Genomic DNA, 18,324 nt, shown 5'->3' with positions numbered 1-18,324 from the left:
TATCGAGGCGGGCAACTCTCATGGACAATTAGTTGCACCTGTCGCTGGCCGCAGCTTCGGGCACTCTCGCGATACAGAAATCCGCCCATTAATATCGCGCTGGATAGAACTGTCGGAAGCACCGGCGTGCATCCACATGGGATAGACTCTTATTATCGTAACTGTATACAATCGTTAACATCAACCGTCCGGTCATCGATACCAAGGAAATCCGTTGCCTAGTCGTCTTTAAGTTTGATAAATACTATGAGAAACGCGATCGAGTTTTCTTCGTAGTGTTGGATCGAGATATGATAGGAAAGACAGACAGTGAAACGGCTGTCAGGTATCATTATGTAAGCAAAATCTTGATTTCAGGAAGTTTCGCTGCAAAGATTCATTGCAATTTTCATTGCGTCTCCTTTGGAATTACTGTATTCTATTAGAAACGATTTTCACGATTGATTGTAATAAGCGATAATTACTTGTATTTTATGAAATTGTGCTATTTCGTTATTTCGTAAATTATAATAATTTCAACGCCTTTGCAAGACATAGACTCAAATGATAATCGCGTGCACGGAAATATCACGTAGTAGTTGTTTCAGCGTGCCGTTGCAAAAAATTGAGAGAAATTACTTTTCCAGCGATGAAAGTAACGAGAGCCGAGACACGGCGAGAACAACGGGGAATATTCTGGGAATTTAAATGTATGTACAGACGTACAGCCGAGGATACAGATAGAAGACGGGTGGGGCAATGATGGCGCGTGCCTTTCTGCGCTTCCCGAACAAACGTGGCAGCGCATAACTTGATATTGCAGACGCAATTCTTTCGAATGAATAAATAAGCGGGATTCTTCCATGAAAAGAGATATGGAAATGAACCCAGCTTGTCGCTAGTTTGGAGTGGTATCCGTCGGGACGACAATCGATTCAGACGTGATCTTACCTGTCTAATTTGCCAGCATCAAAATCCGTCGAAGGAAAAAATCCGTTGTAGGCGGAAGATATCGATAAACATTTAATCAATCGTTTTCCATCGTCACGTCTTTGCGACCTCTCTTTGTGTATTACGTATTAGTACGTATTAATTACACTGTAAAATAAAATGACAGTAAATCGATAGTAATGACACGTAATCCCAATCAATGGAATTTTATTACTCGAGACATGATTCAATACAGTCATAATTTTATTAAAGACTAACTGAAGCCAACGTTATACTTGAAAGTATCAAGAAAACATAATTAAATAAAAAATGATTCTATCGTTTATATTATCAGAAGAACTATTATCTGATTTATGTTCTTAAAAAGGAATATATACAATATATATAAAGAAAAGATAAATCTATTGGCTTTTGGCTTTAGTTTTACGACGAGAGCGATCCTTCGCCTTTGTACATTTCTCTTTTAATAAAACAACTAATTTATCTGATATTTCATTATTTATATTATTAGCTATAATGAAAAATCTCGATATTATACTTTTATAATTAATTTGCAAAATTCTTTTCCGTTGAAAATAATTATGAGCCATTTATTTAGGCACTATCGCTCAAGAGATTTTAGAATATCATTCGTTTCTACTTTTTCTCGGTTAGATTACGTTTTGCTTTCGTTTATTTGCAATTTTAATTCGTCAAAGAGCGTAATTGTACGCTTTGGAATAGCGTACACCAATGCGACACGTCGAAAATAACGCAAAACTGTTCTGCAACGAAACGCCATTAGATCGCTCAACATTTACATCTTTTAGGTCAACATCACCTCGGGATGAGAGTTTCCTCTTCCCCTTTTCTCCCTTTCGTAAAATTGTTCATCGTAGTCGTGCTGCACCTGCGTCTCTTTATCGTCGCCGACTGTGTTTCGCGTCCCTATGCGCCCCCGCCGTTCTGCTTTATCGCATCCCTTTTTACTCGTCGTTGACGGCATAAAGAAATATCTGACATACCCGGAATATACACTTCCGCCGAGACGTCTTTCGTCGAGGCCGGGAGAAACAAGACCGTTTATATCCTGCCGTGCGCGCATTTGGCGAATGCTCCTCCAAGGGGGGTCCTTCTTGTAATGCTCTTTATCTTTCCGCGTGTGTCTTCGGTGTATGTCGGTTGGTGGTGGTGCAGGAGGTTCGATCGAGCGCGAAGTCTATTCAGCCAATGATAATCGACGGGAGATGCAACTAGCGGCTTTGAGAACGTTAGCCTTTGCTTTTCCTCTTCGTTCTTTGAGAAAGAGCCTGCCGGTCTCGTAATCATTCTCGAATAATCCGACGCGACGCGGGCAACGTTTATAGGATCCAGTTAGATTCCTTTTAGCCTCGACTCACACACTTTCCGCGCTCTTTCGCTTCCATCTTTCTTCACAGGAAGTATGTATTATTAATATGAGGTATACTCCGACGTATTCGATAAATTTAATTTGTGAATTATTTATGCTGCTTAAACGCTAATGGAAAATACCGACTAATTTATTTAGCTGATGATTTTATCAAGAATATTTTTTGTATAGAAAATGTTACTGTTAATATTATTATTTCTGTTTCGTTTAAAGAGAAATAATCGTAACAATCGTAAATTAAGAAATAAGATTTTTTTTTGTTAATTATGTTTCTGAGTTTGTTCTAACATTCTTGATTATAAATCCCAGCCCAAGAAAATGAAAACGACAAAAGGACGTTAAGCGGATGACATGGAATACAAGGAAAATTCGCTAAAGTTTCCTACGTATGGCCCACTTTCGTCATAGTATTTGAGTAACCGCGATGACAGGATAAGACGTGAAACTTTTAATTGCGCCAGACTTGGCAAACATCCCCGGGTTCCTGCAACTCCCTTTTTCATCAATCCTTGCAAGGCGGCAGCTCCTCTTGTCAAACCAGCAGCAATTTGTACGCGGCTGCTTCCCCTTCCTTCCGATGGAGATCAAGACTTCCTTCGGCTTTAAAACAAGTCTGTTATAGCAACTTTGCCAAGAAAGTTCCTTTAAAACACGCTAGAGAGCTGGATTATTTGCTACAACCTCGAGTCGAGAGCGTGGAGCAACTTTGATAGCTTGTAGTAGGTCGAACTAATCAGCATTCATAAATTAAGGGACGCGCATAAATTAGGAGAAGTAAGGAAGTTAAAATTTCATACTCGGATCAAGCTAAATATTTGACACTTGATTAACAATGAAGTACTTGAAAGATTTAGCAGATTTTCATTTGCGAAAGCGCAAACTTCTTTTTGACTTGCTGCAATTTATTAAAGAAGCTCCATTTATTTCAGCCTGTTGATTAAGTTCTTGCGTCATGATAATTAAAAAAATTAAATATATTACAAAACGTCGAATATATCGTGCTCACACGAATCAAGATGAAACTTAAATGTTCAAGGTAAAATTTCAATGTAAATTTTCAAATTAAATTTTCTAATAAAATAATTGTGACTACAACATTTATATATGTAGTTGGAATATTTTAAGAAATGTAAATCATTTGAAATTGTTTTGAAGAGAAGAAAATCTAAAGTTTTTTTTAACGAAAGTTATCGAATTATATCGAATTAATTTGTTTACTATTTTTACTTGAAAAGATTTATATTTCTCTTTAACAATATATCGTGATATTTATCCACGTTATTCTATCCTCAGGTACCGAGGCCTTTAATCGAGCAATGCTCATGAACGTCGGTTATGTAGAGGCTCTAAAGGAACGAACCTTCGATTGCTTCATCTTTCACGATGTTGACCTACTTCCGGAGGACGATAGGAATCTGTACACTTGTCCCGAACAGCCTAGACATATGTCAGTCGCGGTGGACAAATTCAAGTACAGGTAAAAATATGATCCTCTCGTTACACAAAAAAGCGATTCTAAATAAGAATTACAAATATCATTTGTAAATTATATAATTCTCAATTTTTTTATGTGAATTTAGCTTATTCTTTTTTTTTATTACGAAAAAATTTATTTAATGCTTGTTTGTCTTCAGGCTACCCTACAATGATCTCTTTGGCGGCGTGTCCGCAATGTCACGCGAACACTTCCAGCTGGTTAACGGATTTAGCAACGTCTTCTGGGGCTGGGGTGGTGAAGATGACGATATGGCGAATCGTATCAAAGCCCATGGTCTGCATATTTCGCGATATCCAGCAAATGTTGCGCGCTATAAAATGCTGGCGCACAAAAAAGAAAAGGCCAATCCGAAGAGGTGAGTCAAAAATGTTGCTACTTTTTATTCAGAATAACTAGCTTCTTTGAGCTTTCTTTCGGATTGTAGTAGTTGAATGCTTAATTTTTGATGATAGGTACGAGAACCTGAAGACAGGCAAGAAAAGATTCTCCACTGACGGGTTAGCTAATCTGCAGTACGAATTGATTGACAAGCGGAAACCGAAGCTGTATACATGGCTTTTAGTGAGACTGACGCCGCCTCAGCCCAGCTGATGGCTACCATGGATCGGCTGAAGACTCCTGCACGCCAAGCTTCCTAGTGAGGTCTATGCAATTGTGTTACGAAAATGCGACCCTGGAGCTCGCCGCTTTTCAAAGAAGCAAGATTAAATACGAGAGACATTTCCGTGAAATCTGTCAAAGAAACATGAAGACGTTCTCTGAAAACACTTCTGGAAATGTTAGAATTCCGATTCATCGATGAAGAGACGAGATCCTGAATGCACCGGCCATTTTTATCCCTAACTGATCTAGCTGCAGACATTTTTGGTCATCCAATAAATAATTATACATAATTACGGCCCAATGGAGGGAAGTAATAAGCTCGAATGAGAATGAACAATTAATGAGAAAGACGAGAATAATTAGAAACGCTTTGCAAGATTGCATTATTCTCAATTAGGAGTTATTTCTATATTGACATGCTCTTTCTGTATTCTTAATTTTCTGTATTCTTTATTTCATCAAAAATTGTTTTTAATATTTTTTTCCGGTCAAAAATTAATAAAATCAAAGACTAAATTCAAATATCGTTTGCTTATGTATTTTTCGGGAAGAGTCCTAAAATGAAAAATTACTGGCCGCATAGGAGGTGCACAGAACACCAAAAAATGATTGAAGAGCGTTAATGGTAGAGATAGGGAAAGAAATGATGCTTCCACATCAGAGGTTCGAATATCTTGCCGTTGCGTGAGGGTCTCGTCTTCAGTTTTCCTTCCTCTCACGGAGGAGGCATTGTTACGTGATATATTTTTATTCCTCATATTTTTTTATTGCGATGATAGGTTAGAGAGCGAGTAGAGAGTAGCATATGAGCTGACGTGCCAAAGGAAAGTGTACGTGAGTATATGTGTGTATGTGCGTGTGCTGTGCGGAAGAAAGGAAGAGGAGAGAAAGCAGGAAGAGAACAGCCAAGAGGACGAAGAAGCTTCAATATCCTTCTTAGAGCCATGGCTACCGAGTCATGATATTATATACGCAAAGCAAGCTGTCGTCGCTCGAGGGGACTTTAGAGAGCTTCCGCTTTTACGGCTTATATATCGTATCCACCAAGGAGTGATCATCGTGCATGATAAAGTCTCGTTAGTGAACAGAAGGGAATAACCGAGCAGTAAAGATCTGAGAGATCGTACGATGACCTATTAATAATAATCAGCCGTAATCCTTTTAAATTTTAACATGATTCAAGGGTGTCCAATCTTCGAACCCTTCCACTAACGGGACACCATTTTACGGTGCTAAAGATAGAGACTGGATTAGAGTGTACAATGAAGGGACAGAAGGATGAATAATAATGTCATGGATAAAGTTTCTTCTAGGGTTAATCATGCAAGATGTAATGTGAGAGGTTTCGAATCGCTTTTCAAGGTCGCATATCATTCGTTAACCCCTGATTCCGAGCATGTTCTGAGTTTGTAATTCGATCTTTCATAACGGGATCGGAGCTTATTTTTTTTTACAGGACTGTAAATTATCAATTGGCTTCGTTACAAGGGGATTGATTTCTTGATCGATATAAGCGCGAGCGGCTGTGTGAAACGGTACTTAATTGTTGTTTATCATTTGGTGAAGAAGCATCGAGGGTAAGCATGTGTTTGCGTTTGCTCGCATATATTTAGGTACGAGAGAGAAACTGTTAGCTTCATGAAAGGTAAATATGCTTCCATATGTTTATTTTATATATTTATGGAATAAGAACTGAAAACTTCTTCCACAGACGATTTTATTTCCAAGTTTACTTATCCAATATCAATGAAAATTGAAAAAGTTTCTTTTCCAAGAAGAGACTGTTTCTAACTGATGTCGGCTAAGTTTAACTATTGCTGTATCTCTTTACAGAACTAAAACTAAAAAGAATCATTTATTTAAAACAAAATTGACTTTAAAATAGTTGGAAAACCTTAATAAAAAAATCGTTGACAGGAGATACATTAATTAATAGATTAACAGTAACTGATTGTTCGATTTGCTCCTAGAATTGATGATTAATTATACAATTATTTGCATAATATACCTACTTAATATATCATAAATCATAAGATTCATCTAGATATACGCGAGCGTAAAGATTTATATGCGGAGTGATGTAGCAAGTGCAATCAAGACGTAGGATACACTAACATATCACGTCCTGTCATAGACACATGTATGAAATTTTACTGTGCTGGACGAGCATACTTAAGCGTTAAACGCAAGCGAGAGCGCGGGCTGTGAATAATGGATCTTTTTGCGGTCGAACGAATCATGAGGAGGAGCAGGACAGTAATCCGACTCATTGCCATGACGAGGAGACGTTATTAACATCCTTTTCCGAATCGCGCATCAGCGATCAATACCTTATCCATCCCCTTATTTCAGGATTTTCTGAACCCATTCAGCGACTTTCCGAAGTTTTTTTATCTGTCACTTTGCATTTTATGATTTTTGAAGAACTCTTGTTGAAATTTTTCACTAAATGTTAATATCAATCATTTAAAATAATAACTAAAGGAATCCTATATTATTATGTTATTTATTTATTTATTTATTTATAAAATTGATGGAATCTGGATAAATATCTAAGCTTGATATTTGATTAATTTAATTTTTACTTGCTTTCCATCTTAAGCAATGGAATTACAAATGCGAAGTGATAAACGTCATAATTGTTTGGTGAAGGTAGAAATCAGCTAATGTTCGCGTTGTACACACGAAGATTCTGACTGAAAAATGTATAGGATGTGCGAAAAATGTATAGGGTGTGCGCTTGGTACGTTCTTGGTTCGTTCCTGTGATTGAACATTCCGATGTTGTTATTGATTTAAATGCAGATTATTAGTTTGTACGTTCCATTGTCATTTTTGCATATGCTTGGGCTGTGTTTTAAGAGCGTACTATCAGAGTTATTGCATCATTCTATATTTATTGTTCATTATACGTAAAATAAGGATAGGATAATCGCAATAGCTTTGATAGCGATTTCTTCAAATGCAGGTTTAATTTCCTCAGATCTAAAAATTTCTAAGTCATCTAAATATTTTCATAATTATACAAATATTTTAATTTAATTAAATTTGTTTATTAATTAAATATTTTTTCTAATTAAAGAAATAGTTGAAAAACAAGTGCAGATAAGAAAGATTTTCTTGAAAGAAAGTAAAATTCTTATAAAGAATAATTTTCGTGATTTAGTACAAATATGACGAACAAAAAGACAAAATCACATATAATATTTATTGTACGTTTCTAGAAATATATTCATAGTTTGATAAATTTCTTTTCTAGTTCTTAAAATTTAGTTATCCAATATAATTACGTTCAATACGAAAATTGTATGAAAATTCTAAAGACGTAGCATTTCATATTTTGAGAAAAGATAATTTACAGTGAAATCATTTCATTAATAATCAGTGACGGATTAAGTATTTTGCCGCCCTAAACATCAATATCTACTCGTCGTCAGGTGACTTTATTAATTTATAAATTTGATAAAAGGAAAAATGGATAAAAAAATAATTTATACTTCCGCATTCAATAATTATTAATAAGTAATATAAATACAATATATTTTAACTTTATATTTAAAATATCGTTTCTAATAAAATATACTGGATGTAACTCGTGCAAAAACGTTGAATTAACAAATTAAAAATTTATCTCAACTATGTGAAAATTTTCTGTCTTCAAAGATTTGTTTGTCTATGCATTAATCCATCACTGTTTATAATATGATTTTACAACATCGATTACTAAAGGTCTGAGGAAGGTAATAAAAAGTTAGCGGAACTCTTAACTAAAATGTAATTTTGTTATGAGATGCAAGAATTATCTTGAATATTTTTCATTACATGGATTACTAATTAATTTGCTGCCATTGAACGGAAAGCGAAGCGAATGTGCGAAGAAATAACCAATAAGGGATAATATTTCAGTGTAGCTTTTAAGAGAAAACGTTGTATCATATATTATTACCGTTATCGATTAATAGGAATACCTATAAGTTAGGATAGGGATGAAAGAAAATATTCAACGTGCGCCGTAAAAGGAGTATAAGTTACAGTTTTTAAAGGACGTTACATTGTTTCAACATTAACCGTAATCAAAACAATAAACTGTTAACTTGATATATATAAATTGATATATATAAATTTTTCATTTCTTCATCTGAATTCTTTTATCTATACAATTAGAATATTCTATTTTTATATCTACTATGTTGAACATATTCAATTGAATTATAATGAGAAAATAATTTAACAAGATTGTTAAATAGTCCTGTGATTGTTAAAGAACCAAATCATTTTATTTTTAACTTATACTTATAATTTTCCGGAGCACGCTGTATCTCAGGTGTGTCGTGTAAAGTGATCCAGTCGCGATGTTAAAATGTAATATAAAAGATGTTTTGTTTCACGGAATTGCGTGTAATCAAATTAAACTTTCTCTCTTATATTTTAAAGACGTGATTGGGTTCATTTACGCGGGACATTTCGCGTATCATGAACATGCCAGGCAAATTTGGTGCGCTCGATTGCCGTACGAGAACCTCGCTGAATAACAGTTTTTGCGATTTGAAGAGCTTCCGTCAAGAAGACGAGACTTTTATACGTACCTATATCATGCACATGGATTTTTGCGCACACACGGAATGTAATTGGAGATTTATTTCTCGACACAGAAAGAGAGAAAAGAATTATATTTCGCGGCGCATGATTGCGACAGTTATATAGTTATGTAGTTTTACGATCAACTTATTATTACTGTATAGCTGTTGTTATGTTAGGTTGATAAGAAATCGTTTAAAGCGTGGAGTGCAAGTATTTTTTTAATACACCTATCATTATCGCAATGTACGGTTCTCGTGCGGTGTGTGCGATTGTTAACACCAGTTTCAAATAAGACGAGATAGCGATTAAACATAAGCAGCTCGTAAATAGAAAAAATAATTGCTAAGTATTTATATGAGAAGATATAGGCGACAGAGAAAGAAAAAAAATAAACAAAAGCGACAAGCACCCAGGCGTAATATAATTACGATGTGTAATATGTATATTATATATGTAATATATTCCGTCGCTAATTAGAAAGCGTCAGGGAGTTTTTAAAGAGCGGACACGAGGACTTTTCGTATTGTTAATATTGAACTGATTCAACGCGAGAAGAGAAGGTATTCCTGCGAATAATTCGAGAAAGGAGTAAGACATATATAACTATGACTTTTCTAAGAGTATTTCTGTAATTCTAGCGAGTGATAAGTTGAATTTAAACTTGTATATGTATAAAAAATTTGACAGAATACACCGAAATTGTTCGGAATATTTTCCGAGTTTTAGAGAGATTGCAGCATCTGCAGAATCATCAAAATATGTATTTCGGGAATTCAGTAGTATTTTCAGATATCTTCCAAAAATTCTTACAATATTTACGATACATAAATATATACTACATAAAAATCATCAGAATATTCTGAAAATATTTTCAGGATATTGTGCCCGTCTTAGAATATCTTCTCGATAATGTATTCATCTCGTGTTTCACTGATTTGATATCTCTCAAAAAGGATTAATGTAATTGAAAAAAGAATTTACCATTTTTAAAATCAGCCCAATTTCTGAGAGATTCTTACAAAAATCCATCAGAAGGAACAAATTATGAAGATTGATGATGAAATCTTTATAAATCGGCTAAGGAAAAAAATAAATATCTGAAAAACACGAATACACAAAAAGGCTATCCTCGTGTACGTAATACTGGCTTTTTCTCGATCGACCAGAACGCGTCTGGAAAATTATTCTTTTTCACAAGTTACATTCGTGATGTACTGAAAAAATAAAATTCTGTTAAAACATATTTTTCCTTCTATTTTTAACACCATTCCACTTGATCCTTAAAAAAAAAACAGTTTTGTTCCAATGATTTCTGTTTAGTTTGTAATAATAGTCGTTGATAAAATAAGATCTATTAACATAATTTTTTACGATTTTGAATATAAAATGAAATCATTGATGGGATTAATTAATCTTTGCAAAGCAGAATAAATCGATATTCGGATTCGTTTTAATAAAAGAAAAGGGATTTCGTGTTTCTTCCGTGCAGGGATCGTCAGAAGATGCATACATTTCAGAGATACATACATATATTTGATTCGTGCTGCTTACAGACTATGAACATTTAGCGCAAAATGTATATAACATTCCCGTGGTTATAGGATGCACAAGTGCGATGACAATGTGCAATTAGTGCGCAGTTATATAAAATTACTGTCGTTTCGAGCTTATCGTTATCAGCACAACATATTTGGACGTCCGATCTGTAATTTACATCGCCGTTAGTCCATACATGACAAAATAACATAGTCAAAAGCATTTTTTAAATAGTTAAAAAGGATCTACTAATTTAAATATCTTATTTGTTCGTCTCTGGGTCGGTGTAAATATTGATATTTTGCTTAGCATGTTTTAATTTTTTTTTTTACCACAAAATATATCTTAGCACTGCAAAATTCAGGCATCTATAAACTTTTTAATTTAAAAGAAATTATCGATGATACTGTAAAAAAAATTTAGAAAGTCTTTAATATCCATATTAAAATTAATTTTCAATATTTTGTAAAAATTGTTTGTACGAATGTTTCTTAATAATATGTTCTGAAATTAATAACATATAAAAATTTTCATATAAAAATAAGCAGAATATTTATCTACAAATTCAGATTTCTTTAAAAAATAAATTTAAAAAAATGTTTTCGAGATCTAGATCAAAAAGGCATTAATGTACAAAAGAGTGACTATTCCGACTGTTTCATGTATCATCTCGCGATAAATTCTGCAAACCTACGAAAATTTTCCATCAGAGTATAACTACCTTAGAATCGATATAATCTGATTCGAGATAATCTAAAAACGCTTCTCTTCGAATATAACACTGACTAATGGACAGTAAGTTATGATATAATGTATTACATTTGCTATATCTTCATCGAAATCGAACGCAGCCCTCTGCAACTTACTTATTCACAAGAATAATCAAATCGACAATCGTATCAGAAACAAAGAGCTTAATTAATGCTATCTAATAAGACGGCATCGTGATAATTACGTACAGATACAATATCTAAAACCAGAATACAATATATTTACGGTTTAACAATCGATAAATTAAATATCAATATAGTTAACGCTAAATCATGTTAACGCTTCTCGATTATTTACGGCATTATTACGCCCTATCAACTATTACGCGCACGTATACATCAACACATTAATATTTAATATGTAATATGCAATATTGTGATATTTCGATGGCAATCGCTCGCCGCTGATATTATCAACGAAATCCCCAGCGTAACAAGTCCATCTGATAAATTCTCCTTTGAAGAACATAAAAATTCCGTTCAGGAGTATAAAATTTCCATGTAACGTATGAGCTATTTGCAAATAATATCTATAACACATGAAAATAACGCGGCTTTTTCGATATTCATTTATGACAAATGTCATTTTTGCGAGAAACTTAACGAATTTCAATTAAGAAATAGTCCAGCTATTCTATCAAGGGCTTGACCATCAACAATTATGTAAAAGATCATTTCTATCCAGCACTGTAATAGGAAATCGATCTACGAAACCTGTCGTTTTTTTAAATTTTATTTTTTTATTTATTTCTCTTCTTTTATCATAGTAAGTTTTTAACAAAACTAACAAATGTATATTAACTCTGGAATACGTATTTTTACGTGACCAGAATTCACTCGAAAATTGCTCTAAAGTAATTTAGCCGCGCACTGCACTGCGTAAATATACGTGTGTAAAACATTTGAATCATATACGGGATTAAAATATGGCAGCGATGTTTTCCGATTTGGACGGGACACATTTTTAGTATTAGGGGCTCAGTGTACACTCGCGTATTTTTTATCCGCCGAAATTTCAGTTTACTGTGTTGTCTTGATGCAAGAAATACAATAAGTGATGTATCCATAACTTTATTATTTTTTTACTATATATATATCCTATATATATCCCGATTATGTATTTCATAATTCTTTCTATAAACTCTCATTTTAGAATAAAATAATAAATACTTAATCACGTTAATTATAATTTATTAAAGGACATTAAGTTTATGAAATTAAATGATAATTAAATTATTTTGAGAAAAAACACTTTGACAGATTATCTATTTGACCACATTAAGACTTTCAATTCTCCGATGAACTTTAAAATTAAAAATTAATCTTATTTCTCTGTAGCCATGAACTTTATAAAAACGCGAGTTATAAGACACTAATTTTAATCTATATATAATTTCCAGAGTTAATATCATTAAAAACGATAAAAAGCGAATGTCTTAATTCTTAACACTCACACTTAACACTCTCGATTAGTAATGTTTATGCGATATGTATGTAAAGTAATTGGCACAGATATATGTATATTATTACGCATTATACAAAATTCATTAGAAATTGATCCCACCCCGATTACCATGAGCTCTCTGCTGCCGGTTGATTTCCTCTTTAAAAAGAAATCACTATCGTATGTCAACGTCATCGTATGTTAATAGGAATCACCCGCAATCTTTCTCACGCCCCTCTAACGAATACAAGAAACCCCCGTCGGACTTAATAGTCGCATTAAGATCACACAAAAATAGACACCGTTGCGTTGGCATCCTCGCTGTCTCTCTTCAGCGTTCAATAAAAATATGAATAATCGGCGAAGATCATCACCTTTCCGAATTTTAAACTCACGATCGGAAGTTGCCGAGATAATTCGGCGAGGATTTTAATGATTGCCGTTGGTCTTTTTGGATTGGCCGTTGTCCGAGAGGTGTTTCCAGAGGCCTGTGATCAACGGCACATCTCTGAAGCTGTCGGCCGCCGGCTATTTTGCCTGCTACGAGCACATCAAATCGACCGATCTGGACTCGCCCCAGGCATTTTGCACTTTGAAACCGGCGCTCGGTCGGGGCACCACGTGGTGGGCTGGGGTCGTGGATGCCGTCGTGTGATGCCTAAGCGTTGTCATAGGAATACTGTTGTTACTCGCTGTGCTTTTCTTCTGATTTTTTTTCACATCCGAATCCTCCTCGAAGCATACCTGAAGAGAAGCAAACGTTTCACGCTATTCGACGAATTGTTATCTCTTTTCCTCTACACCTATATATAATTATAGGTAATATAATAAATTAAAAGTAAATTTGATTATTTCGGTTAATTCATTAATTTTTTTGTAAATTGTTTTTCAAGTATAAAATTATTAATTTCTGGAATTTTTTTTAGAATTCTTTAGAAACAGAAAAAACAGAATATGTGAATGCTAATAAATAAATATATGTGTATCGATACTTTTAAGGAACATATGTAAACAGAATTATAAATATTCTGAGTATTTTAATTAGTTATAATTAATAAAATATATAAATATACACGCTGATACATCTTCCATGCTTACTGAGTTGAAGAATAGCGGACAAAATTTCTTTTGGCGCGCCTCCAGGCAAATATAAAACGCATGCATGTTTAAAATTATTTTCTTTTTAAGAATAAACAAAATTACTCTGCTATTTTAATTTTGCTTCAAATATTCTCCTTCTACAAAGGAATAGCTTCTTACGTCCTATGACGCGATGCAGATCAATGACGTATATACATAGCAACGCGACGTGGAGTACCTATCGATGAGATGTAGCAAACTGGAAAGGGATCAAACGCCGTGGGATTATAGTATAGCTTTGCTGATCGGTCGGTTTTTGCTGATCGACGACGACGACGGCGACGACGACGACGCGTCAAAGAGAAACTCTCAGCGTTTCATCACTCACCCATGAATTTCCCGCTGGTTTAGGATCGTTTGACAAATCAATTAAAAGATTTTTCTGACTGTCGTTGCGCCGCTGTTGACCGTTTTGCTTATTTTGTTCATTAATCTTGCCAGTAGTAGTCTTTGTCTCACTGGTGCTCTTCTTTTCATTGTTATCTGTAATTAAAAATTCAGAATGGATGATACTAAATGAAAAAGTAATGAAAAATGTATCTGTCAGTTAAGGAAAATTTTCAAGAAAAATAGATTTGCGAAAACGTTTAATCACGTACTTTTTATCACGAAGTCTCGTAAAGCGATATGTTAAATAAATTAGTTATTGTCCATTTGCAACCTGCGATTATTTGCAGGAATTTTAGTGCGCAAAAATCCTATATGACAATTCCGAAGCCTCGTATACGTGTTGAATACTAAAATTTTGTTTTTTCATGGAATATCGTGATAGAGGATTGAAAATATAAATTTAATTTTACCAGATGATAAAAGAAAAATATTTATTTCCAAAATGAAATGCACGTGAGTTTTAGTAAAGCTCTGCACCCAAATATTTGATGCAATATGCAGAAGCAAAACATTTCCATGCACAATCTCCATGAAATGAAATCCTTAAAACAGACGATTTAAAAATCAATACAAGAGTTTCGCGATATAAATCGAGAATCAACTCAATTATAAAAATATCCGTTTAAGTTAACAAATCTATCCTTTTACGAACATTAATATTTCAGAAGCGATAAGAAATCGGCAATACTAATGAAAAGCATGGAATAAAAAAATAAGAGATTCTACTTTCTATAAAAATTATTTATGTAACTTTTATCACAAAAGTCTTTCAAAATAAAAGGAGAAACGGAAAGTTAAATGAACGTAAAACTGCATGAATTAGAGTTAAGTTCTTTTGGAAGCTTAATTCTAATACAATTCATAATTCGCAGATTTCAGGCATTTAGTATTCTATTTATAATTTTACTTTTTATACGTTATAATTTCTACGTTCGTATATATTTCAATATACATTCTATACATATATATTATATTTAGACCCTCTTTAAGTGATTTTTCATATTATATGGCATAGAATCATCGATAGAATTTTAAATAAAATTCTATCTTGAATTTTGACAATATTATAGATCATCTAGAATGAGCTTTAGATATAGAATTGCAATATTGTATTACTTTTTATTTGATAAAATACAGATAAAAAACAGCGAATTGTAATCGAGATACCAGTGAGAGAAACTGCAATATTTTCTGGTATTTACCGAAATGGCACGTGAGACACAATGCAATGTGCAATGTGTATACTGGTGTGTGCAATCCTGATATTAACGTACAATTTCTTGATTCTCTTGTGCCAGGTGCCAGAAGGCACCGCAATATCCGTACTCTCGGTGGTTAAGTGCAATGCATATATAGGCACTGCACTTTACGATCAACGCGACAGCTATACCTCTTTATATACTGCACTTGCGCGAATTCGCTCGAGATTAAGGCAAGTAGCAAGCTTTTCGAAGTGTAGAAATGAAAGCAAGCTTTTTCAATTACCATCACTTTATACGCAGTGATACGAAATATTTAATTTTTCTATGAGCCGCGATCGCAAACTTCTTGTACGACTCCCTCCAAGAGTTGAAAATCTCAATTCTTTCTATATTGATAATCATGTAATCTATGTATAATTTGTCGTAATTGAAAATTCAGATTTTGTCTAAATTTCTAATTACATGTTCTAATTACGAGTCTTTAAACTTTTTCTAAATATTTAACAGACAATTGTTAGTTATTGACTTTCATTAGTTATTGGCTTTTTTAGAAGACTATAAAATTAACTATAAAATTTATTACGACTCTGTACTATAAAGCTCAATTTAGAAAAAATATTAATACATAATATATTGGGTCATTTATCGCAATTTAAAATTCTATTTATAAATCAATAAGTATAGTCGTATAGTTAATATTTCGTTAATTTTCCTTTAAAATTCCTTCAACTTCTTATTTGGCTTTCTTATATTTTAACGGAAAGAATAATCTCTGTCATTTCGAGACATTCGAGACATTCACTATCAGGAAAGTATACTAATGCGAAAACTTTCTCACCGATCCTGTCACCTGTCGAGGGAGAGCTCTTATCCTGTGCGTGATGGATTCTGGGATCGGACTGCGACAATTGCCACGCCTGATAAGCCGTGTTGAAGGCCTGCGCCACAGTCAGCGTCACTGTCTGCGCCATTTTTCTCTTCGGGCAAAGAAATGCATGGCACTCCATCGTCTCGTTGAGATTCGTCGCGATGAACGCAAACACGTGATCGTGCGTCGCGTCCGCCGAGCAGTACGAGATCCTGAATTAAAAAGATAACAGAATAAAAATTAGGATTACCAGAATAAGTTTTTTAAATTAATTCATTCTCTTTATACAAAAAAAAAAGAAAAATTATTTTATCTATTAATAAGAAATTAATCGTTTTTCTTTTAAACTTAATGTGTTGGATAACATTTTTATTTTCATTGAAAGAAATGAAAATGTTATCCACCATATTAGTTGCTTTTGCGCGTTTTGATAGTATCTTAATAATAGCGATAATTTGAATCTGTCGTGTGACGATACACCAGTAGTCTGCACGCACATCCGGCAACTATGATATGCAAATCCACGCCCATCGCTCGCAGCAGCAGCCACTTCCGTTTATGTCGCACAACAATATTATTCGCCGTGTATAGTAGTCGAAAATTTGCTGGAGGGCACTTAGGCGAATTCTAAATTCCCTAAGGAAAACGAAAGTAATATGCGACATGAGCGAGATGCACCACCAACGGTTACAAAAGAATGGATACAGTGAGCTGACGTTTTATGAGCTCAAGCTTTTAAAATTCCTATCTTTTATTTTAGAGCTTATAACAAGCTTGATGATTACTACTCGTAATCAATTTATAATCAAATTAGGTTGTAATCAAGTTATAATCAATTAATAATAATCATATATTGCGTATAATATAATATAAATTTCAAAATGTTTAATATTATATATCGTGAAAGATAGATACATATAATACTAAACTAATAAATAATAATTCAATATATACGAAGACGATTCCCTATACAAAAATAATAGCACAAAAATAATTTCTGTTTCTTTGCACAAAGCTTCTTTGTAAACATCGATTTTTCTTCAATTTTTTATTCTCTTTCTCACGTCTTTTTTTCATTCTCCACTCCTTCTTCTCTTCTTTAATCTCTTTTCTTTGCCTCTCTTTTAGTATCGCAGAGTTTTTAAAGTTACGCTATTACAGGCGAGAGCCGATAACGCCATCGGCTCCGAAATAATGCTCTTTAATGCTTTTAATCCCACGGCTTAATTTTATTCAGCCGCGCGTCTTTGCACGCTGGTTAATTAACTCGCCATTAACGATGCCGAGCGGCGAGATTAAGAGAATTTATAACCGGCACGTCAACCCTCGCCGCCCTCGTTGTCGTTCTTTTTTTACGCGTTCCGTGAAATTTCTCGTTCGCCACTTTAGCGCACCTCCGGGCGCATTATGCGCTAGAGGAACAAAGCCAACCGCCCCGGCGGGCTTTCAACGTAACAATGGAAACCACCGCCTGGTATTTCACTGGTCGGTCTAACGAGTCCGCGGGATCATTATCGCGAGAGAAGTTCGTTTCATTCGTACATTCGTTCGCACCGCGCGAAAATTCGATGAGGCTCTTCCAAAACGCGATGCATTTCTCGACCTTTTCATTGTACACCTTTCTGCCACTTTCGTTATACAATCTCAACATATTTTTGTAACAATCTGGCCGAACAACGCTTACTTTTTTATATTTAAGAGTTCATTCTTTAATATTTATTAAATATCAGATCTCGTTCAGTCAATTACACATTAAAATGCATTAATTTAACGTTCACTGGACGTGAATTGAATTTTTTTAGAGGACGGAAAAGAAGGCATACTGATCTTTCAGACTGGTATTACAGAGAGTTAAAATCACATTATACTTGTGCTAGTAATTTTTAATGCGATGTGAAGAACAGCAAAGATACAATTGAAAGATTCTTAACTGTGCAACTTGGTTCGAATTTTTTGATCCACTTCTTATAAAT

At 34.1% G+C, this 18,324-nt stretch overlaps 2 protein-coding genes across 11 annotated transcripts in view; one reads left to right on the top strand and one right to left on the bottom strand.

The window, feature by feature from the left end:
- LOC105148790 (beta-1,4-N-acetylgalactosaminyltransferase bre-4) overlaps nucleotides 1–10,244 on the top strand; it is a 136,181-nt gene extending 125,937 nt beyond the window's left edge. For all 6 annotated transcript variants that reach the window (XM_087409769.1, XM_011060715.2, XM_011060716.2 and 3 more), the window contains 3 exons: nucleotides 3,614–3,797; nucleotides 3,955–4,173; nucleotides 4,271–10,244. In XM_087409769.1, coding sequence (XP_087265895.1) covers nucleotides 3,614–3,797; nucleotides 3,955–4,173; nucleotides 4,271–4,409 — 542 coding nt within the window. In that variant the 3' untranslated portion in view covers nucleotides 4,410–10,244. The remainder of the gene's footprint in view (nucleotides 1–3,613; nucleotides 3,798–3,954; nucleotides 4,174–4,270) is intronic.
- A 189-nt stretch (nucleotides 10,245–10,433) lies between these two features.
- LOC105148792 (low density lipoprotein receptor adapter protein 1) overlaps nucleotides 10,434–18,324 on the bottom strand; it is a 70,994-nt gene continuing 63,103 nt past the window's right edge. For all 5 annotated transcript variants that reach the window (XM_011060717.2, XM_011060719.2, XM_087409771.1 and 2 more), the window contains 3 exons: nucleotides 16,322–16,563; nucleotides 14,220–14,374; nucleotides 10,434–13,495 (listed from right to left, as the gene is read on the bottom strand). In XM_011060717.2, the coding sequence (XP_011059019.1) occupies nucleotides 13,292–13,495; nucleotides 14,220–14,374; nucleotides 16,322–16,563 (601 nt within the window). In that variant the 3' untranslated portion in view covers nucleotides 10,434–13,291. The remainder of the gene's footprint in view (nucleotides 13,496–14,219; nucleotides 14,375–16,321; nucleotides 16,564–18,324) is intronic.

This window comes from Acromyrmex echinatior, chromosome 9, assembly GCF_024713525.1.
Source record: "Acromyrmex echinatior isolate Ae372 chromosome 9, ASM2471352v2, whole genome shotgun sequence".
NCBI lineage: Eukaryota > Metazoa > Arthropoda > Insecta > Hymenoptera > Formicidae > Acromyrmex > Acromyrmex echinatior.
The sequence above is the reverse complement of the archived record's forward strand: the minus strand, read 5'-3'. Positions and strand labels throughout refer to the sequence as shown.